At 41.7% G+C, this 19,802-nt stretch overlaps 1 protein-coding gene and 1 non-coding gene across 3 annotated transcripts in view; one reads left to right on the forward strand and one right to left on the reverse strand.

Moving 5' to 3' along the window:
- Positions 1–14,652, forward strand: part of LOC133554959 (monocarboxylate transporter 1-like) — a 63,735-nt gene extending 49,083 nt beyond the window's left edge. For both annotated transcript variants that reach the window (XM_061904296.1, XM_061904295.1), the window contains exons 3-5: positions 11,742–11,885; positions 11,970–12,779; positions 12,857–14,652. In XM_061904296.1, the coding sequence (XP_061760280.1) occupies positions 11,742–11,885; positions 11,970–12,779; positions 12,857–13,110 (1,208 nt within the window). In that variant the 3' untranslated portion in view covers positions 13,111–14,652. The remainder of the gene's footprint in view (positions 1–11,741; positions 11,886–11,969; positions 12,780–12,856) is intronic.
- A 5,008-nt stretch (positions 14,653–19,660) lies between these two features.
- On the reverse strand, positions 19,661–19,754 carry trnai-uau (transfer RNA isoleucine (anticodon UAU)). The gene is made up of 2 exons: positions 19,717–19,754; positions 19,661–19,696 (listed from the first exon to the last, which is right to left on the reverse strand). It is a non-coding gene; the product is annotated as a tRNA-Ile (tRNA).
- Positions 19,755–19,802: the final 48 nt, after the last annotated feature.

Consider the following 19,802-nt stretch of genomic DNA (forward strand, 5'->3'; position numbering starts at 1 on the left):
TCATTTCGCGAAATTGCCATATTTTTGCTGAAAGGATTTAGTAGAGAACATCGACGATAAAGTTCGCAACTTTTGGATCCTAATAAAAAAGCCTTGCCTGTACCAGAAGTAGCAGACGATATGCGCGTGACGTGATGTAAACAATAAAACACCGGCTGTGTTTGTGTTGCTAAAGCCGGCCGCAATACACCGCTTCCCACCTACAGCTTTCTTCTTTGATGTCTCTATTGTTCATTGGACAAATTGCAAAAGATTCAGCAACACAGAAGTCCAGAATACTGTGGAGTATTAAGATGAAAACAGATGACTTAATAGCTGGGAGCGATGCTGGAACAAAATGTCCTCTACAATCCGTGACGTCACGCGCACGCCTCATCATACCGCGACGTTTTCAGCAGGATACTTCGCCGCGAAATTTAAAATTGCAATTTAGTAAACTAACCTGGCCGTATTGGCATGTGTTGCAATGTTACGATTTCATCATTGATATATACTGTAAACTATCAGACTGCGTGTTCGTAGTAGTGGGTTTCAGTAGGCCTTTAAAATGAGCAAAATACTGTAAATATTATGTTATTATGACTGTGCCTGATACTACATTACATATATACTTAAAGCATGAATGTAAAACCTTACTGGAGGTTTTTGGATGTTTTTTTAGGTCGCTTTAAAGTCGGAAAAGAGCAAATGCAATTGGCTCCATTGCTAGCTGACTTTTTCTTGTCTGTATTTACAAGTTAGCGTGCATTAAAAAGAAAAAAACACATGCGCTTGTCCCACATAATGATTGTGAATGATAGGCAAATTTCCCCCCAAAACAGTGCAGTTCCCCTTTAAAGGGTACATATGATGAATTTCGTCTTTTCTGACTTTTGAATAATGTTAGAATGTGTGACATTAATGTCAAACAATGCACTAGCGTCAAATTATAAAGTTCATGCATTTGGGCGCGAGCTTGACCGCACTTTTGGATGCCTTTTAACAATGTGTTTTTCACTGTCTTTTTAAGACGGTGGGGCATGGAGGGTTTCATTAACTTTTAGGCAACGCCTCCACAAATAAACAGCTTGCAGACATGCAAAAAGTGTTTGGAATAAAACACATTATCCATCTTAAATGGTTTTCATACTACAGGAATGTATGTAACTGTTAGAAGATGTATATATCATTTTGATCTTGTGTAATTTAGAGACAATTCAAACACGTGCTCCAGAACTGCACAAGTAATCGAATTCTAATCCCGAGAACATTTTTGGCTACCACGATTATATTACGATGTCATAGTCGAGCAGGAATGTCCAGTTGATGATGCGCTGGCCATCCGTTGAACGTGGCTGTCTTTTTATGACACCAAAAACCACCCATCAAAAATTGATAAATAAAGCTCAAGACATCACATAATGAGACAAAGCTAAAATGGTAATACTAATAATAAACAAAAAAAAGATTTTTCTTTAAATGAATTCTTCAGCCTTTGACTATTTCATTACAAAGTATATAGAATAGAATAGAATAGAAAGTACTTTATTGATCCCTGGGGGTAATTCAGCACCAGATTTCGGTCACAATAAACAACAATAATACCATATGACATGTATTATATATATGATATATAATATATGAATAATATAAATATATTCTACATTTATGTGCAGTCAAGAAGGAACATATACATTATACAGTCTGATGGCTGTCGGTATGAAGGACCTCCTGTGTCGTTCCGTGTTGCATTTTGGGAGTCTGAGCCTTCCACTGAACGTGCTCATTCTCTCCGCAAGGTTCGAGTGTAGTGGTTGGGAGTTGTTGTCCATAATGGCCAGGAGTTTTGCTAGACTTCTCCTCTCTGACACCACCGCCAGAGAGTCCAGCTCCACTCCCACCACGTTACTGGCCTTTTCTACCAGCTTGTCCAGTCTGTTAGCGTCCCTTGCGCTCAGCCCGCTGCCCCAGCAGGCCACGGCGTACAAGAAGGCGCCCGCCACCACCGACTTGTAGAACATCTTCAACATCTTTGTACAGACGTTGAAGGATCCTAGCCTCCTGAGGAAGTAAAGGCGGCTCTGTCCCTTCTTGTAGAGGGCCTCAGCGTGTTTTGAAGCATTCAGCTTATAATTATAATGATATATATAACGTCACATCCATCGCCCTCTCCATCTCTGGTACCTCCCCACCCCAAGTTGATTGCCGACCCGTAGGAAACACTGATATGTTTTACCCAACATAATAAGTAATCATTAATAATAATTCAATATTAATGAAAATAATTGTGATTATCATTTTGGCCCTAATCCTGCAGCCCTCGTGGGCACCCAATTTGCATTTATCAATAAAGTAATAATTCCACCCTAGTAAAAGCATGTTCAGATAAATCTAAATTTACTCCCATGATAAGTATTTGTAAACTCTTATTTTTGAGCTTCTGCAGAAACAGAAAGAGGCTTTTTAATGGGAAGGCAACATTGTAGAGGACATTGTATGTGCTCTGGATTACAAACCCCGTTTCCATATGAGTTGGGAAATTGTGTTAGGTGTAAATATAAACGGAATACAATGATTTACAAATCATTTTCAATTCATATTCAATTGAATGCATTACAAACACAAGATATCTGATGTTCAAACTCATAAACTTTTTTTTTTTTTTTCAAATAATAATTAACTTAGAATTTCATGGCGGCAACACGTGCCAAAGTAGTTGGGAAAGGGCATGTTCACCACTGTGTTACATCACCTTTTCTTTTAACAACACTCAATAAACGTTTGGGAACTGTGGAAACTGATTGTTGAAGCTTTGAAAGTGGAATTCTTTCCCATTCTTGTTTTATGTAGCGCTTCAATCGTTTAACAGTCCGCTGTCGTATTTTACGCTTCATATTGCGCCACACATTTTCAATGGTAGACAGGTCTGGACTGCCAAGAAAGTACCCGCACCTTTTTTTTTTACGAAGCCACGCTGTTGTAAAACGTGCTGAATGTGGCTTGGCATTGTCTTACTAAAATAAGCAGGGGCGTCCATAAAAAAGACAGCGCTTAGATGGCAGCATATGTTGTTCCAAAACCTGTATGTACCTGTCAGCCTTAATGGTGCCTTTTAAAGATGTGTAAGTTACCCATGCCATGGGCACTAATGCACCCCCAGACCATCACAGATGCTGGCTTTTGAACTTTGCGTTGATAACAGTCTGGACGGTTCGCTTCCCCTTTGGTCCGGATGACACAATGTAGAATATTTCCAAAAACAGTTTGAAATGTGGACTCGTCAGACCACATAATAATTTTCCACTTTGCATCAGTCCATCTTAGATGATCTCGGGCCCAGAGAAGCCGGCGGCGTTTCTGGATGTTGGTTTCCGGCCATGCCGCTTACGTGGAGGGATTTCTCCAGATTCTCTGAACCTTTTGATGATATTATGGACCGTAGATGTTGAAATCCCTAAATTGCACTTTGAGAAACGTTGTTCTTAAACTGTTTGATTATTTGATCACGCAGTTGTGGACAAAGAGGTGTATCTCGCCCCATCCTTTCTTGTGAAAGACTGAGCATTTTTTGGGAAGCTGTTTTTATACCCAATCATGGCACCCACCTTTTCCCAATTAGCCTGCACACCTGTGAGATGTTCCAAATAAGTGTTTGATGAGCATTCCTCAACTTTATCAGTATTTATTGCCACCTTTCCCAACTTCTTTGTCACGTGTTGCTGGCATCAAATTCTAAAGTTAATGATTATTTGCACACACAAACAAGGTTTATCAGTTTGAACATCAAATATGTTGTCTTTGTAGCATATTCAACTGAATATGGGTTGAAAATGATTTGCAAATCATTGTATTCCATTTATATTTACATCCAACACAATTTCCCAACTCATATGGAAACGGGGTTTGTACATTACGTTTTTGACCTAAATCATCATTTCAAATGATTTCCTTTCAAAGTGTTCAAATAACATAAGATGCACATTGTGTTACTTCAATGTCTGTTCCCTTCACAAACCCCTTCAGCCTTCAAAGAGTTGTTTTTTTTTTCAGGACAAGCCTAAAGGAAATAATATAATGCATGTCATGCCTGATTGTTTATTGGACAGATGACACCTGCTTGCTAGTTGTGTCACACTGGTGGAGAAAAAGTTTGGCGTTTATTACATGAACTTTAGACTCGTGTTCCGAAGGTTTTAGCTTCTCACATTTCCAGATCTTGTTCGTGGACACGTTTGAGTCTTGAGTGGGAGTGCCAACCATTAACTTGTTTTTTCTGCACATGGATTGTGGTGAACTCGTTGCTTTAGTGTGTGGGATGTCAAAGAAACCAAGCCAGAATAAATACAGAATGTTTGCATGTCCTCTTATCAGCCTTTTTCTTGGCTGGCTTTCATGGTATCCTGACTGCTTACTCCAGTAGTGTCCAAACTTTTTCCACCTGATTGTAGGATTTGAGGAGGCCCGATTTGGATCTGATTACAATTTGTTAACTAATAGATTTTCCTGCACAGCTCCTTTTACTCTGGAGCAGCTCACTCAGTGTTTAACAGTGAGAATCCAGAGAGAAAGCAGTTAAATAATGGAGGGTGGGAGGACACACGGCTTATATAATACCTCTGAGAACACTCCTCACTGCCCTCTTTGTAATTTGCCAAATAGCAACAAAGTGTCACTGCTCATTCTTTTCCATGTGTGAGTGTCATTGTGGTTCCTGGTCAGCTGCATGTCGCATCGCTTGTGTGTCTTCATGTTGGATTTCTCTGTTTGTGAGAGCCTTGCTGCTACCACCTTCTACATAAAAGTAACAACCCAACAAAACACGTCCGAATCCTGTTTTGCTGCTGGGTTGTATTCAGTATTGTAAAGCTTGTAGCACATACTCTTTGTCTCAACCAGTTTTACTACCATCTGCTCACACTATTATGACGTCGAGCTGTTTTCTTTTGTGCAAGGACATGGAGCGGTTCAAATATAATCATTGTTTTTTGTATCTGCACACAATCAAGAATAAAATCCATAGATTAGAGACATTTGCCAAACCTGATATATACAGTGTCAGTACATAATAACTGGAAACAGATGTATAGCGTTGCTTACATTCCTCTGTCAAACACCCTAATAAACTTCGGTAAAAATATTTTGAACATCGGGTTGCTATTTGCCATACAATAGTGCATGAGTGAGTCAATCCCACACATTTACACTCATACTTTGCATTTTCGCTTTAATCAGGACTGTATTTTTATTTACACTGTTTTTCATCCATAATTTGCATTATTGCTTATCGAGTGTTGGTCCCAGTCGAGCTTTAGTTGACACCGGACGAGAGGCGTCCACTATGAACACAACTTGTGAATGTGCAGTATTTGCTGACAAGGCCTTAGTTTAAATGTGCAGTATTTTCGTACATCGCCTAGTTGTAGAAAACCCAAAACCAGTGGCACAATGTGTAAATCGTGAATAAAAACAGAATACAATGATTTGCAAATCTTTTTCAACCTCTATTCAATTGAATTCACGACAAATACAAGAGACTTTTAACGTTCAAACCGGTCAACTTTTTAATTTTTTGCAAATATTAGCTCATTTGTAATTTAATGCCTGCAACATGTTTAAAAAAGCTGGCAGAAGTGGCAAAAAAGACTGAGAAAATTGAGGATTTCTCATCTAACACTTATTCAGAACATACTACAGGTGAACAGGCTAATTGAGAACAGGTGGGTGCCATGATTGGGTATAAAAGCAGCTTCCATGAAATGCTCAGTCATTCACAAACAAGAATGGCGGGAGGGTCACCCCTTTGGGAACAAATGTGTGAACAAATTATCGAACAGTTTAAGAACAACATTTGTCAACGAGCTATTGCAAGGAATTTAGGGATTTCACCATCCACGGTCCGTAATAAAATCAAAAGGTTCAGAGGATCTGGAGAAATCACTGCACGTAAGCGGCAATGCCCGTGATCTTCGATCCCTCAGGCGGTACTGCATTAAAAAGCAACGTCAGTGTGTAAAGGATATCACCACATGGGCTCAGGAACACTTCAGAAAACCTCTATCAGTAACTACAGTTTGTCGCTACATCTGTAAACTCTACTATGCAAAGCGAAAGCCATTAATCAATAACACCCAGAAACGCCACCGGCTTCGCTGGGCCTGAGCTCATTTATGATGGACTGATGCAAAGTGGGAAAGTTTTCTGTGGTCTGACGAGTCCACATTTCAAATTGTTTTTGGAAACTGTGGACTTTGTGTCCTCCGGACCAAAGAAGAAAAGAAACATCTGGACTGTTATAGACGCAATATTCAAAAGCCAGCAACTGTGATAGTATGGGGGTGTATTAGTGCCCAAGGCATGGGTAACTTACACATTTGTGAAGGCACCATTAAATCTGAAAGGTACATGCAGGTTTTTGAACAACATTTGTTGCCTTTCAAGCAACGTATTTTTCATGGACGCCCCTGCTTATTTAAGTAAGACAATCCCAACCCACATTCTGCACATGTTACAACGGCGTGGCTTCATAATAAAAGAGTGTGGGTACTAGACTGGCCTGCCTGTAGTCCAGACTTGTCTCCCTTTGAAAATGTGTGGCTGTTACGTTCCCAGATGACTCTGAGTCTAGGGATCGTAGGAGAACGCAACATAAAAGTGTGTAAACCAAATTAGATTTAAATTAAAGACACAGAAGCCAAGAATTTAATAAACAAAATAAGTGTTATTCAAAAGTAACCATGGGAGGGTTACAACAAGACACCACACCAGGGGTCGGGAACCTTTTTGGCTGAGAGAGCCATACAAGCCAAATATTTTAAAAAGTATTTCCGTGAGAGCCATATAGTATTTTTTTTAACACTGAATACAACTGAATGCATTTTTAAGTAAGACCAACATTTTTGGAGTATAATAAGTCTCTTATTCTTTTTAAAAACATTGTTATTCTGTAGATAACCAACAATAAATAAAATACTTCTTACCATTAATGCGACTTCTTGAACAGGTGCGGTAGAAACTGGATGGATGGATTAAAATGCATGAGAATGTTTTATACTTTGAACGTTATTTTTAACACTGTGATTACCAGCGGAATTATTCATTACTTATCGTGTAAAGCAATGTCAGCTAAGATTTACCTGAGAGCCAGGTGCAGTCATCAAAAGAGCCACATCCGGCTCTAGACCCATAGGTTCCCTACCCCTGCACCACACTATCCTAGCTTGGGAATAAAGGTGCTGTCAAAGAAATTAACAAAACATACCAAAAGGCACCTAACAGGAACCGGTTGATTGGCAGCAGAGGCAGTGAATGAGTGTGACGTGTAGAAACAATAGAAGAAGAAACACAAAACAAACAAATAAACCACCACTACGTGGAATTATGAAGCGTAAAAGACGACAATGGAGACCCCAGACTGTTGAACAACTTAAGCTGTACATCAAGGAAGAATGGGAAAAAATTCCACCTGAAAAGTTTCTAAAATTGGTCTCCTCAGTTCCCAAACGTTTACTGAGTGTTGTTAAAAGGAAAGGCCATGTAACACAGCGGTAAAAATGCCTCTGTGCCAACTTTTTTGCAATTTGTTGCTGCCATTAAATTCTAAGTTAATGATTATTTGCAACAAAAAAAAAAAAGTTTCGCAGTTCCATCCATCCATCCATTTTCTACCGCTTGTCCCTTTTGGGTTCGTGGGGGGTCACTGGAGCCTATCTTAGCTGCATTCGGGTGGAAGGCGGAGTACACCCTGGACAAGTCGCACCTCAGTTTCGCAGTTCCAACATTAAATATCTTGTCTTTGCAGTGTATTCAATTGAATATAAGTTGAAAAGGATTTGCAAATCGTTGTATTCTGTTTTTATTTAAAAATTACACAACGTGCCAACTTCACTGGTTTTGGGTTTTGTACATTATTCTTCACTCAGTGGTCTTTTACTTTGTATTCCAATCCTGCAGAGCTGGTTAGCCTGGATCCATGTGAGAGTCCTTTCATAGTCAGCTTGGCACGCAGGGATGATTTCTTTCCCCATCTCTTCTCTGCGTTGCTCTTTTTCATCTGTTATGTAAAAGAGCAAACATTTCATTAAATGTGTATCTTCCGACTGCATGGCACACTTTATTTACCACTAGGATCACTAATGTGTTTTAGGTCATTCTCTGCACATTTTTTTCCACTCTTTCATTCTCATCTGTCTTTTCCTCAACATCCATGATGTGTTGCTCTTTTTAGGCCACAGCACCACCTGCTGGTGACAAGTCAATAAGGTCTTGGGTTGTCTATTTGCTGTATGTAGTTTATTTATAACTAAACAACGTTTTACCAATTGGTTGTGTATGCATTAAATGATTCTCCTTACTTTGGAAATGTTGGCCAACTTGGCCTAGTTAATACTGAATTCATAAATATAATAGAGTGTTAGGAATTAATTTTAAAAGGTCTAACAAAGACCCAGTCATACGAAAACTGAATACTTCTTTCCCATAAGAAGAAATTATTATTACATTATTAATAATTATTACATTCCAGACACCCAAATATATCAACACAAAACGCATTTTATACAAAAATTATTATAATTGTAAATGTAGAAAATAATGTGAAATACATATGAATGACAAATGAAATGGATATTTACATATTTAACCAATTCTTTTACCCTTTATTGCAGGCTTGTTGTTGAAAACAACGCACGGTCCAGGGGTGTCCAAACATTTTCCATACTGAAAAGCCAAAACATTTGGCAGCCATTTAGATATTTATTTATTTTGTAAAAAAAAAAAAATGAAGAAGAAAAAGCTAAACACGGACAATCATCTTTGTGGCAAAGCATACGATTATTAGTTATAAGTATCAAAACAGCCCTGCTCTGGTTTGTTACAAACGTAACTTTGAAGAGTGGGTGGTAACAGCTGTATACTTGCTCGCTTGAATTTAATTGCAAACTTCAGCAGCAGGTACAATCATTAGGTCCTTTTATGGGCCCCTCATGGTCATGCCCTGTGTTGGTTTTGTTCTACTGATTCCCTCAGTTGGAGTTTAGTTCTTTTTCTAGCACTCCTTTTTGTGCTTTGTTTACGTTCTGTTTGCTAGGGAGCGCTTGAGCTCACGCACCAGTTTCTGTTTGGTGGTTAGTTTCTCCACCTGCCGCCACCACCAATCACTCTCCTTTTTATGTGCGTCTTATCCTGACTGTCCTTGCGGGATTTTTGTTCACTTTGCCCGACTGTTAGTGCAACTTTATGCTACTCACTGAGTTTGTGCCTTGCTAATGTAATCAAACGTGCGCTCCGCCATTCGTGTTTTTGCTTGAAATTGGATTAAATTGTCACCTAACCTGCACACTGCTTCCTGCCTCTCCATCCACGTCGTGTGGAACATTACCACCGCAGCAATGCCACCGGATCGTGAGACATTACATGCACCTCCTGTATTGTATCTCACTTACACCCTTCCCCTTGCAACCTGTATTAACTAATAAGCTTTACCTTACAATTATCTTGCAACAGCTATATTAGTATTTTCCTACAATTTATTTCTGGAAATAAATAATGTTACTCACTTAGTTTATCAAAGTGCTGGCCCCAATGCGACCTTATTTTGCAGTTATGAGAGTCTATGCAGTGTGTCTGACAGACACTGAGTTCATCATTCTGCTTGCGTTCCATGAACGAACACACACACACACACACACACACACACACACACACACACACACACACACACACACACACACACACACGCACGCACGCACACACACACACAAACCCCTTGTAAACTCTAGTGTCCTAACTCTGTAACAGTGGTTCTCAAATGGGGGTACACGTACCCCTGGGGGTACTTGAAGGTATGCCAAGGGATACGTGAGATTTACAACAAATATTCTAAAAAATAGCCACACTTCAAAAATCCTTTATAAATACTGTATATTTATTGAATAATACTTCAACAAAATATGAATGTAAGTTCATAAACTGTGAAAAGAAATGCAACTATCCATTCTTTAAAGAGACTCAGTCACCAATGTGTGGGATTATTCTGTGGAATGATGATACGCGCAAGCAGATAAGTGCAGTGTATGAAAACCGTTCAAACTTTTAGTGATTTTTATTTTATTTATTTTTTTGTCGAAAACTGAATCATATAAAAAGTGGGGCGGGACATAAAAAAAAAACCAAATCCCACTGCATGTATACAAAGTATAAATGTATATCAGTGTCATGTCCCACAAGAATTCAATATCGCAAAAATATGACCTCTGTATAAAAAAGGAAAAAAATTAGAACCCGGAAACTGCCGCCCAGTTTCCATCCTTTGCACCATGAATGCCAAACATGTTCCTGTATGGCATTCTGACAATAAAATAGCATTTGTTTAAAAAATATTGGGGTCTCTGCTCAGGTTAATTTAAATTATGCAAGCGATTAATAACCTGTGTTCACACGGCACATTATTGGCCACTTACCACAATTTGAAATTTTGATTCTAGAAACTGCCCAAGTTTTAAGCGCTTATTACAGGGTATCCTGGGGGTTTTAAAAGGCTGAAATCCAACAATTTGAATTTAAGTGGGAATGTTGTCTGTCTATCTGTGTTGGCCCTGCGATGAGGTGGCGACTTGTCAAGGGTGTACACAGCCTTCCGCCCAATTGTAGCTGAGACAGGCGACAGCGACCCCAAAAAGGAATAAGCGCTAGAAAATGGATCGATGGATGGATGGGCCTTAAAATGTCTGAAATTATCCTAAAATCTCATAAAAGGTCCTAAATGCAATGTTGAAAGGTCATTAAAATATTTGTTACTTTTATTTAAAACATGCATAAACTTCAGTCTTACTTTCATATGTTCTGGTTATTGAGGACGCTATAACGTAACTAAAAAACGGAACTAAAGTAGGCTGCCTGTGCTGCCCGGTCAGAAAGAATGGTGCACGACCAGCTAGTGTGCTGTGCACACACAGCGGTATGTTGTCACAGTTTAGCATAGCAGCAGAGAAAATATAACCAAAGCCCACAACAGAGCCGAATTTTCCTGCATAAGATGGTTAGGTGCACGTTTAACGATTTGTGGCTCTAGAACGATCAATTTAATGAATGCTTGAAGACGGTGGATGGAAACTTATAAAGTGTTTTTGACCCAAATGTGGAGCCATCGAGGAGGGAAGCGTTTGTAAACATCGCACTGGAAGGAAACGGAATGATAATGTAGAAGTCAAAAGTTCAGGATTATATCCGTTGTGGTCTTTAAAAGGCCTAAAAGTCTTAAATTTGACTTGTTGAAACCTGCGGACCCTATATTTAATTATTTATAGTCATTGACTTTATATCACAATCCTAATTTTAGCATGAATAATTATATTCCGTCTATTGTAGTTAAAAATTTTAAAATAAAGTAAATAACTATTCAAATAAGATATTTTGGTTTTCCCCAGATGTGTTTAAATATTCTGCAACATCCCAAGGATGCGTAATATAAAACTTGAAAGTTGAATAATGGTAGTTTTTAGAATAAAATGCTTATTTCTAGCTGAAAAGCCCTGCTAATTTTTAGATATACTGTACACATATTAATTTATCAAGGAAAATTAAATAAAAGCATGGACAGATAATTTCACAATTTTTTCGTATTTCTTTTTATCTTAAAATATGTCAGCTCTTTTTCGCAGTGTAGGCATGATTCATTCAATTTATGGGTGTAATTAATCTGAATAATAAATTATTATTTAACAGCACTATAAATATAAAAATGATATAACTGTGCATTTCTTCAGGTCCAATCAGCAGCATCCTGGTAAACAGGTTTGGCAGTCGACCAATCATGTTCCTGGGTGGCTGTCTGGCAGGGTCAGGATTGGTGGCCTCCTCCTTCTGCAACACTGTGCCGCAGCTCTACTTCTTCATTGGCGTTGTGGGAGGTCAGCAAGCATATTCCACATTTAACCACGTGTCTGTTATTTTCTGTTCCTTCATTTATTCTGTGCTTCGAAACCCCTGTCCAGGTTTGGGATTGGCGTTCAACTTGAATCCGGCCCTCACTATGATCGGGAAGTACTTTTACAAGCGCCGGCCCATTGCCAACGGCATCGCCATGGCCGGCAGCCCCGTCTTCCTGTCCACCCTGGCTCCCCTCAACTCATGGCTCTATGACCAGTTTGGGTGGAGGGGCAGCTTCCTCATCCTGGGCGGTCTTCTGCTCAATTGCTGCGTGGCGGGATCGCTCATGCGGCCCATCGGACCCAAACCTCAGTCCGCCAAGCCTAACGCCGAGGTAGGAGCCGCCGGCGACTCCGTGCAGGCGCAGCCCAAGAAGACGGTCCTGCAGACCATCAACTCCTTTATCGACCTGACGCTGTTCAAACATCGCGGCTTCCTGCTGTACCTGATGGGCAACGTGGTCATGTTCTTCGGCCTCTTCGCTCCGCTCGTCTTCCTCTCCAACTTCGCTAAGAGCAAAGACATCAGCAAGGAGAAGGCGGCTTTCCTGCTGTCAGTTCTGGCCTTCGTGGACATGTTCGCCCGGCCCTCCATGGGCCTGCTGGCTAACACCAAGTGGGTCCGACCCAGAGTGCAGTACTTCTTTGCCGGCGCCGTCCTCTACAACGGCGTGTGCCACGTGCTGGCGCCCCTTTCCACCGACTACACGGGATTTGTGGTGTACGCCATCTTCTTTGGCTTTGCCTTCGGCTGGCTGAGCTCTGTGCTGTTCGAGACTCTGATGGACTTGGTGGGGGCGCAGAGATTCTCCTCAGCCGTGGGCCTGGTCACCATCGTGGAGTGTGCACCTGTGCTGCTGGGTCCGCCGCTAACAGGTAGGACTTTTTAAACCCTGACTACATTCCTGCTTCTTCAAAAGAAATGACACGCTTGTTCTCCCGTGTTCTCGCAGGAAGCTTCTACAACTACTACCACCACTACGACTACACCTACATCTCCTCTGGCATCATCCTCATCATCGCCAGCATCATCCTCTTCGTGGGAATGGGCATCAACTACAAACTTTTGGACCGAGAGAAAAAGAAGGAAGCCAATAAGGAGCCCAAGGAGGAGCGCGCCGCCATGCTGGCGCCTGCCTCGCCTGCAAAGGAAAACGATGCCGTCAAGGTAGAGCAGGATTCCAAGATGGACGAGAACACGGTTTAGGACAAGAAGACCGACTTATAGAGCACCACACTAACATCTTAGTTTCTTTGTTTTTCAATTGATGTGCCTGTGGGCAGCGAACACCGCCTGCCAACACAGCTTCTAGTTGCTTGATAAGGTTGGTACTCTCAGGGTCTCCAGTTGCCATGAGGCACCACACACACATTCTTACCCCTCACTCCTTTGAGGGCTGGACATTGCTCATAGCACACCGTTGTTGTCCATGTCATTTATGCACAAGAACAAAAGGAGGAACGCACTGATTGTAAAATTGAACAAATTCTGTCTAATACATGAAAAAATGCACAGTAGTGTACATTCAATAATCACTTGAAGGAAAGATTAGTGTAGCTCATCAGGGTTAAGGCCACTTTATTGTGGTGCACCGTGTAGTTTTGTCGCAATGTGTCGATCAAAATAGAAACTAAAAACAATATGGACGAGACCACTCAGTATTAAATGACGCAATTAGGACAGTGTGTGTGTGCGTGCGTGCGTGCGTGTGCGTGTGTTGCACACCCAACCAGCTGTGCTGCCAAAATAGAACTTTAACTCCCCTTCTATCACAGAAACATATATTTTTGCAGTTTTTACATGTTAGACGTCAATGAACTGTGAATAGTGGTAAGTTAGTATTAGTTTTTTTTGTATGTTGCCAATCTGAGTTCAAATGTGGGATGAAAGTGTGTGTGTGTGTGTGTGTGTGTGTGTGTGTGTGTGTGTGTGTGTGTGTGTGTGTGTGTGTGTGTGTGTGTGTGTGTGAGAGTGTGCGTGTGTGTGTGCGCGCGTGTGTTTTGAAACATTTCATGCAGTGTACCACTGCACAATGTGTGCTCTCATCACAGTTTGAAAGGCTGTGGCAGATGTTTTGTTGTTTAAGTATGAAGTACACAACTTTAAAGGAGAGATTTACCAGCATATTGTCTATTTTTTTATGGACATAAACCACAGTTTTAATCCTTTTAAAACTCATGCACATATTTTTTAATGACACATGACCCTGCTGTCTTAGAAATATATGCTTTAGAGTCCTGTCTGCAAAGTGTTTTTCGATTTTAAGCACGTAAAAATTTATTATTATTCAACAGTAATGCTGTATTAACAATGTTATTTTCTATTTGCAGGACTAACTTTAGAAAAAGTTTTTTTCTTTTTTTTTGCGCCTCCTGTACGTTGTGGTGTAAGACTACCCTCTACTGGACATATGCTGCAATGTCTATCCTTGTTTATTATGAACCAACACTAACCAAGTAAAGCAAAATGTCACTTGAGACAAAAAAACATGTGAAAAGTGCATCCCCTGCTATTCTTCCAGCATTCTTATTCATTCACAGTATTTTGATCCTCAGACAAAATTCAAGAGAGGGAGAAGACTTAAGTGGGAAGAAAACTTTTTAATTGTACAATTTGAATGTTTCGATGTCTTTGTTTGAGTTGTGTCAAAAGAAAAAAGTTTTTGGGCAAATTATAAGCAATGTTCTACAGACGTGGGAGACTTCATGATAAGTGATGGAAGGAATTATTAAAGATTTCTAAAATAAAGTGTACATTTATTCTCTTCTGTCCGGGACAATTGGTTGTAGAAAAAAACCGAATAATCTTTATATGCAGCTGAACGTCTGTGTGTGTGTGTGTGTGTGTGTGTGTGTGTGTGTGTGTGTGTGTGTGTGTGTGTGTGTGTGTGTGTGTGTGTGTGTGTGTGTGTGTGTGTGTGTGTGTGTGTGTGTGTGCGACAATCATGTACAGTACTTGTTTTGTATATTTACTGCAACATGTTTTCTCCAGTCGTAGGTGGAATTATTGTAGGCTGAAATTTGAAAATTTCTTCTGACACAGATGATAGCACATGATATAAATGTTCTACTAGTTTGAAAGTAACCATGGAAGATTTTTGCGGCCTTGTCTGATTTCATGTCACGTTTTACAGCCAGTACATGTAAGCAGTAAATTAGTCTGATTTGTCAAATAGTTCTGTTTTATCTTCAAGTCAAGTCAAGTAAAGTCAGCTTAATTTGTCAATTTCTTTACATGTAAAGACATACAAAGGAATCAAAATTTTGTTTCGCACTCTCCCATGCGTAGACAAAAAGAAAATAAAACACAACAGTAAAGTGCATCGTGAATATGTCTACCTACTAAAATGACAATATATATAGTTCCTGTTGTTTTTAAATAGGATATGGCTGTAAACAATGAGTGTTTCATCAGTAGTGCAAATACTTATGATATAGCAGCAGATGTGTGCAATTTTGCGTAGTCATTTTTTCTGTGGGTCATGGGGTTTAGAGTTCAGGTTGTTCCCGGGAGGGGGATTTCAAAGTCCTGACAGCCTGTTGGATCGGGCTGAGGATTGAGGGGGGAGAGAGTTCAGCAGCCTAACATCCTGGTGGTGAAAGCTGTTGGTGAGTCTGGTGGTGCGAGAGCGGAGGCTCTTGTATCTTCTTCCATAGGGAAGGAGGTTGAACAGGTTGTGTGCAGGGTGGCTTGTGTCACTCACAATTGTGAGTGCTTTGCGGGTGAGGCGGGTGGTGTATTGGTCCTGAAGAGATGGGAGTGGTGCACCAATGATTTACCCAGCTGTTTTCACGATGTGCTGCAGGTCTCTTCTGTTGTATTGAGCTCCTGCCCCACACAGTGATGCAGCTAGAAAGGATGCTTTCAATGGTGCCTCTGTAAAAAGTGGTCAGGATGGGTGGTGGAGCACTTGCCCGCTTTAGTTTTCCCAGGAAGTAGACGCTGTTGGGCCTTCTTCACCAGTGATGCAGTGTTGGTAGTCCATGACAGGTCCTCACTGATGTGCACCCCCAGGAATTTGGTGCTCCCTTCTCTCTCCACTGCAGCACCACCGATGGTCAGTGGCAGGTGTTGAGTGTGGCCTCTCTGGAAATCGACAACAATCTCTTTTGTCTTGCTGACATCCAACAAGAGATTGTTGTCCCTGCACCACGTGGTCAGGAGGTCCACCTCTTTCCTGTAGTGAGTCTCGTCGCCCTTGGTGACGAGACCCACTAGAGTTGTGTCGTCCACAAACTTAACGAGGTGGTTAGAGCTGTAAGTTGGTGTACAGTCGTGTCAGTAGAGTGAAGAGCAGAGGATTGAGCACACAGCCTTGTGGGGCCCCTATGCTCAGGGTGATGGTGCTTGAGGTGTTGTTACCAACACGTACTGCTTGTGGCCTCTGACTAAGGAAGTCGACCAGCCAATTGCAGCGTGAGATGCTGAGGCCCAGTTTGCCAAGTTTGCAGGTGAGTTGTTGTGGTATTATGGTGTTGAATGCTGAATTGAAATCTATGAACAGCATTCTCACATATGAGTGTTTCTGATCCAGGTGGGTGAAGGCTGGGTGGAGGGCAGAGCAGATTGCATCCTCTAGATCAGGGGTGCCCACACTTTTTCTGCAGGCGAGCTACTTTTCAAATGACCAACTCGAGGGGATCTACCTCATTTATATATATCATTTATATTTATTTATTTATGAAAGAGACATTTTTGTAAACAAGTTAAATGTGTTTAATGATAACACAAGCATGTGTAACACATATAGATGTCTTTCTTTCACAAAGACAAGAATATAAGTTGGTGTATTACCTGATTCTGATGACTTGCATTGATTGGAATCAGACAGTAATGATGATAACGCCCACATTTTCAAATGGAGGAGAAAAAAGTTGTCCTTTCTGTACAATACCACATGAAAGTGGTTGGTTTTTGGCATCTAATTCATCCAGCTTCCATACACTTTACAAGAAAAACATTGGCGGCAAATTCCGTAGCTTGCTTGATTGACATTCACGGCACCCGAGGGTCTTATGAGATGACGCTGGCTGCTGCCAGTTCATTATTATGAAAAAATGACAGAGAGGAAGGCGAGAAACACTTTTTATTTCAACAGACTTTCACGCCGTCCCTTCCGTCAAAACTCTAAAGGCCGACTGCACATTTCCTATCTTCACAATAAAAGCCCTGCTTCATGCTGCCTGCGCTAACAAACTAAGAGTCTCGGAAAGCTGGCGTGCACATCACTTGTGCACGCCAGCTTTCTGAGGGATCGCTTGTGCACGCCAGTTTTCCGAGACTCTGTATTTAGTTAGCGCAGGCAGCATGAAGCAGGGCTTTTATTGTGAAGATAGGAAATGTGCAGTCGGACTTTAGAGTTTTGACGGAAGGTACGGCGCGAGAGTCTGTTGAAATAAAAAGTGTTTCTCGCCTTCCTCTCGGTCATATTTTAATAATAATGATCTTGCAGCAGCCAGCGTCATCTCACAAGACCGTCTTGTACCGTGAATGTGATTTAAGTGACGTCTTGGTGAAGATTGATGATCACTAATTTTTAGGTCTATTTTTTTTAAAAGCCTGGCTAGAGATCGACTGACACATCCCCCCGCGGTCGACTGGTAGCTCGCGATCGACGTAATGGGCACCCCTGCTCTAGATCGTCTGGCTCGGTATGCAAAGTGGAAGGGGTCCAAGGTGGGGGGGAGGATGGATATGATATGTGACATGACCAACCGTTCGAAGCGTTTTATGATGATGGATGTCAGTGCCACAGGACGGTAGTTGTTAAAACTGGACAGGGATGATGTCTTTGGCACAGGTATGATAGTGGCGGTTTTGAAGCATGTGGGGACAATGGCTTGCTTCAGGGAGGTGTTAAAGATGTCTGTAAAGACATCCTTCAGCTCCTCTGCACAATCCTTCAGCACACTACCGGGGATGTTGTCGGGCCTGCTGCTTTCCGGATGTTGATGGTAGAGAGTGTTCTCTTTACGCTGGTGGCAGACAGGCACAGAGTCTGATCGTGTAGAGGGGGTGTGGTTTTCTGTGAGCGAGTGTTGTTTTGTACATCGAAACGTGCAAAGAAGCGGATCAGGTTGTTGAGCAGAGAGATGTCGCTGTCGCAGCTCTGTGGCACGGGCTTGTAGTCCGTGATGGCCTGAATGCCCTGCCATAGGCTCCGTGCATCTCTGCTATCCTTGAAGTGGGAGGTTATCTTCTTTGTGTGGTCCTGTTTTGCTTTTCTGATGCCTCGGGACAGGTTGGCTCGCGCTGTTCTCAAGCCAGATCCATCTCCAGCTCTGAAGGCCTTGTATCTGGCTCTTAGCAGTCTGTGGACCTCCCCTGTCAACCATGGCTTTTGGTTGGCCCAAATGATAATGTTTTTTGTGTGGGTCACATCATCCATGCACTTGGTAATGTAGGAGGTCACAGTGTCTGCGTACTCCTCAATGTCTGTGTTGTTATTGTGGGTGTCTGCTTGTTTAAACATTTCCCAGTCTGTTGTGTCGAAGCAGTCTTGAAGAGCAGAGGAGGCCCCCTCTGGCCACATTCTTATCTGCTTCAGAACCGGTTTGGTGGCTTTCACTCTTTGTCTGTATGCTGGCGTTAGCATAATTGTGATGTGGTCAGAGAGGCCAATGTGGGGGAGGGGAGTGGCTTTGTAAGCTCCTTTGTGTGAAGTGTAAACCATGTCCAAGGTGTTATCCCCACTGTTTGGGAAGTGAACATGCTGATGAAATTTCGGCAAAACAGTCTTGAGATTAGCATGATTAAAATCTCCGGCAAGAATGGTGAAACCATTTGGATGTGCTGTTTGTTGCTCACTGATGGCTTGGTACAGTTCATGAAGTGCAGCGTTTCTATCACTGTCATTGCTAGTGGGAGGGATGTAAACAGCAACTAGTAGGATTGCTGTCATCTCCCTGGGCAGATAGAATGGACGGCACTTCACGATTATAAACTCCGCCAGTGGTGAGCAGTGTTTGTATACCACCGTGGCGTCCCAGCACCACGCATCACGGATGTAAACACAGATCTCGCCACCACGAGTCTTACCTCCGTTTATGGGCGCCCTGTCCGCTCGGTAGCATGCTAGCTGCTCCAGTTGTACAGCAGAGTCGGGAATGTTGCCATTAAGCCATGTTTCAGTGAAAACAAGCACACAGCAGTTACTCACTTTCCGGTTCGTTGTCCTCAGCAGTCGTATGTGATCCATTTTATTGTCCAGTGATCGTACGTTTGCCAAGAGGGTAGATGGTATAGCTGGGCGAGTTGGACTAGCCTCTAGCCTAGCTCGGATGCCTCCACGCTTGCCTCTCTTCCTCATCCTTGCACACCCCTTCCGATGCCTCCTTCTTCGGGGAGGGTTAGCAGGCGGTGTGGTAGCACTCCGGCGAAGTAGTCCAAGCTCTCTTAGCATCTTTGTGTCGCGTTCTAAAACATTGCAGGTCTTGGTTTTTCGGATATTTAACAAAGCCTGCCGACTGTACTTGTATTCCAATGTAGGCTGACGGGAAAAACTTTTGGACAAAAACTCTAACGAACAAAATACCTTCACAGCTGCATGTGAAGTTCTCGTGGTCAACTTTATCCCACAATGGAGTAATTACATTGTTTTTTGATTGATTGATTGATTGATTGAAACTTTTATTAGTCGATTGCGCAGAACAGTACATATCCCGTACAATTGACCACTAAATGGTAACACCCGAATAAGTTTTTCAACTTGCTTTAAGTCGGGGTCCACGTTAATCAATTCATGGTAAAAGTTAAATGCTCCAGGTGAGGCTCGAACTCACAACCTCAGCATCGCTATGCAGCTTACTGTCTTATAGATACCGCGCGCTAACCGATTGCGCCACCGGAGCTGTTGCATGCAATTTTTTACATATAGTACCACATCGTTCTCCATTGCG

The sequence above is a fragment of the Nerophis ophidion genome, linkage group LG06 (assembly GCF_033978795.1).
Source record: "Nerophis ophidion isolate RoL-2023_Sa linkage group LG06, RoL_Noph_v1.0, whole genome shotgun sequence".
Taxonomy (NCBI): Eukaryota; Metazoa; Chordata; class Actinopteri; order Syngnathiformes; family Syngnathidae; genus Nerophis; species Nerophis ophidion.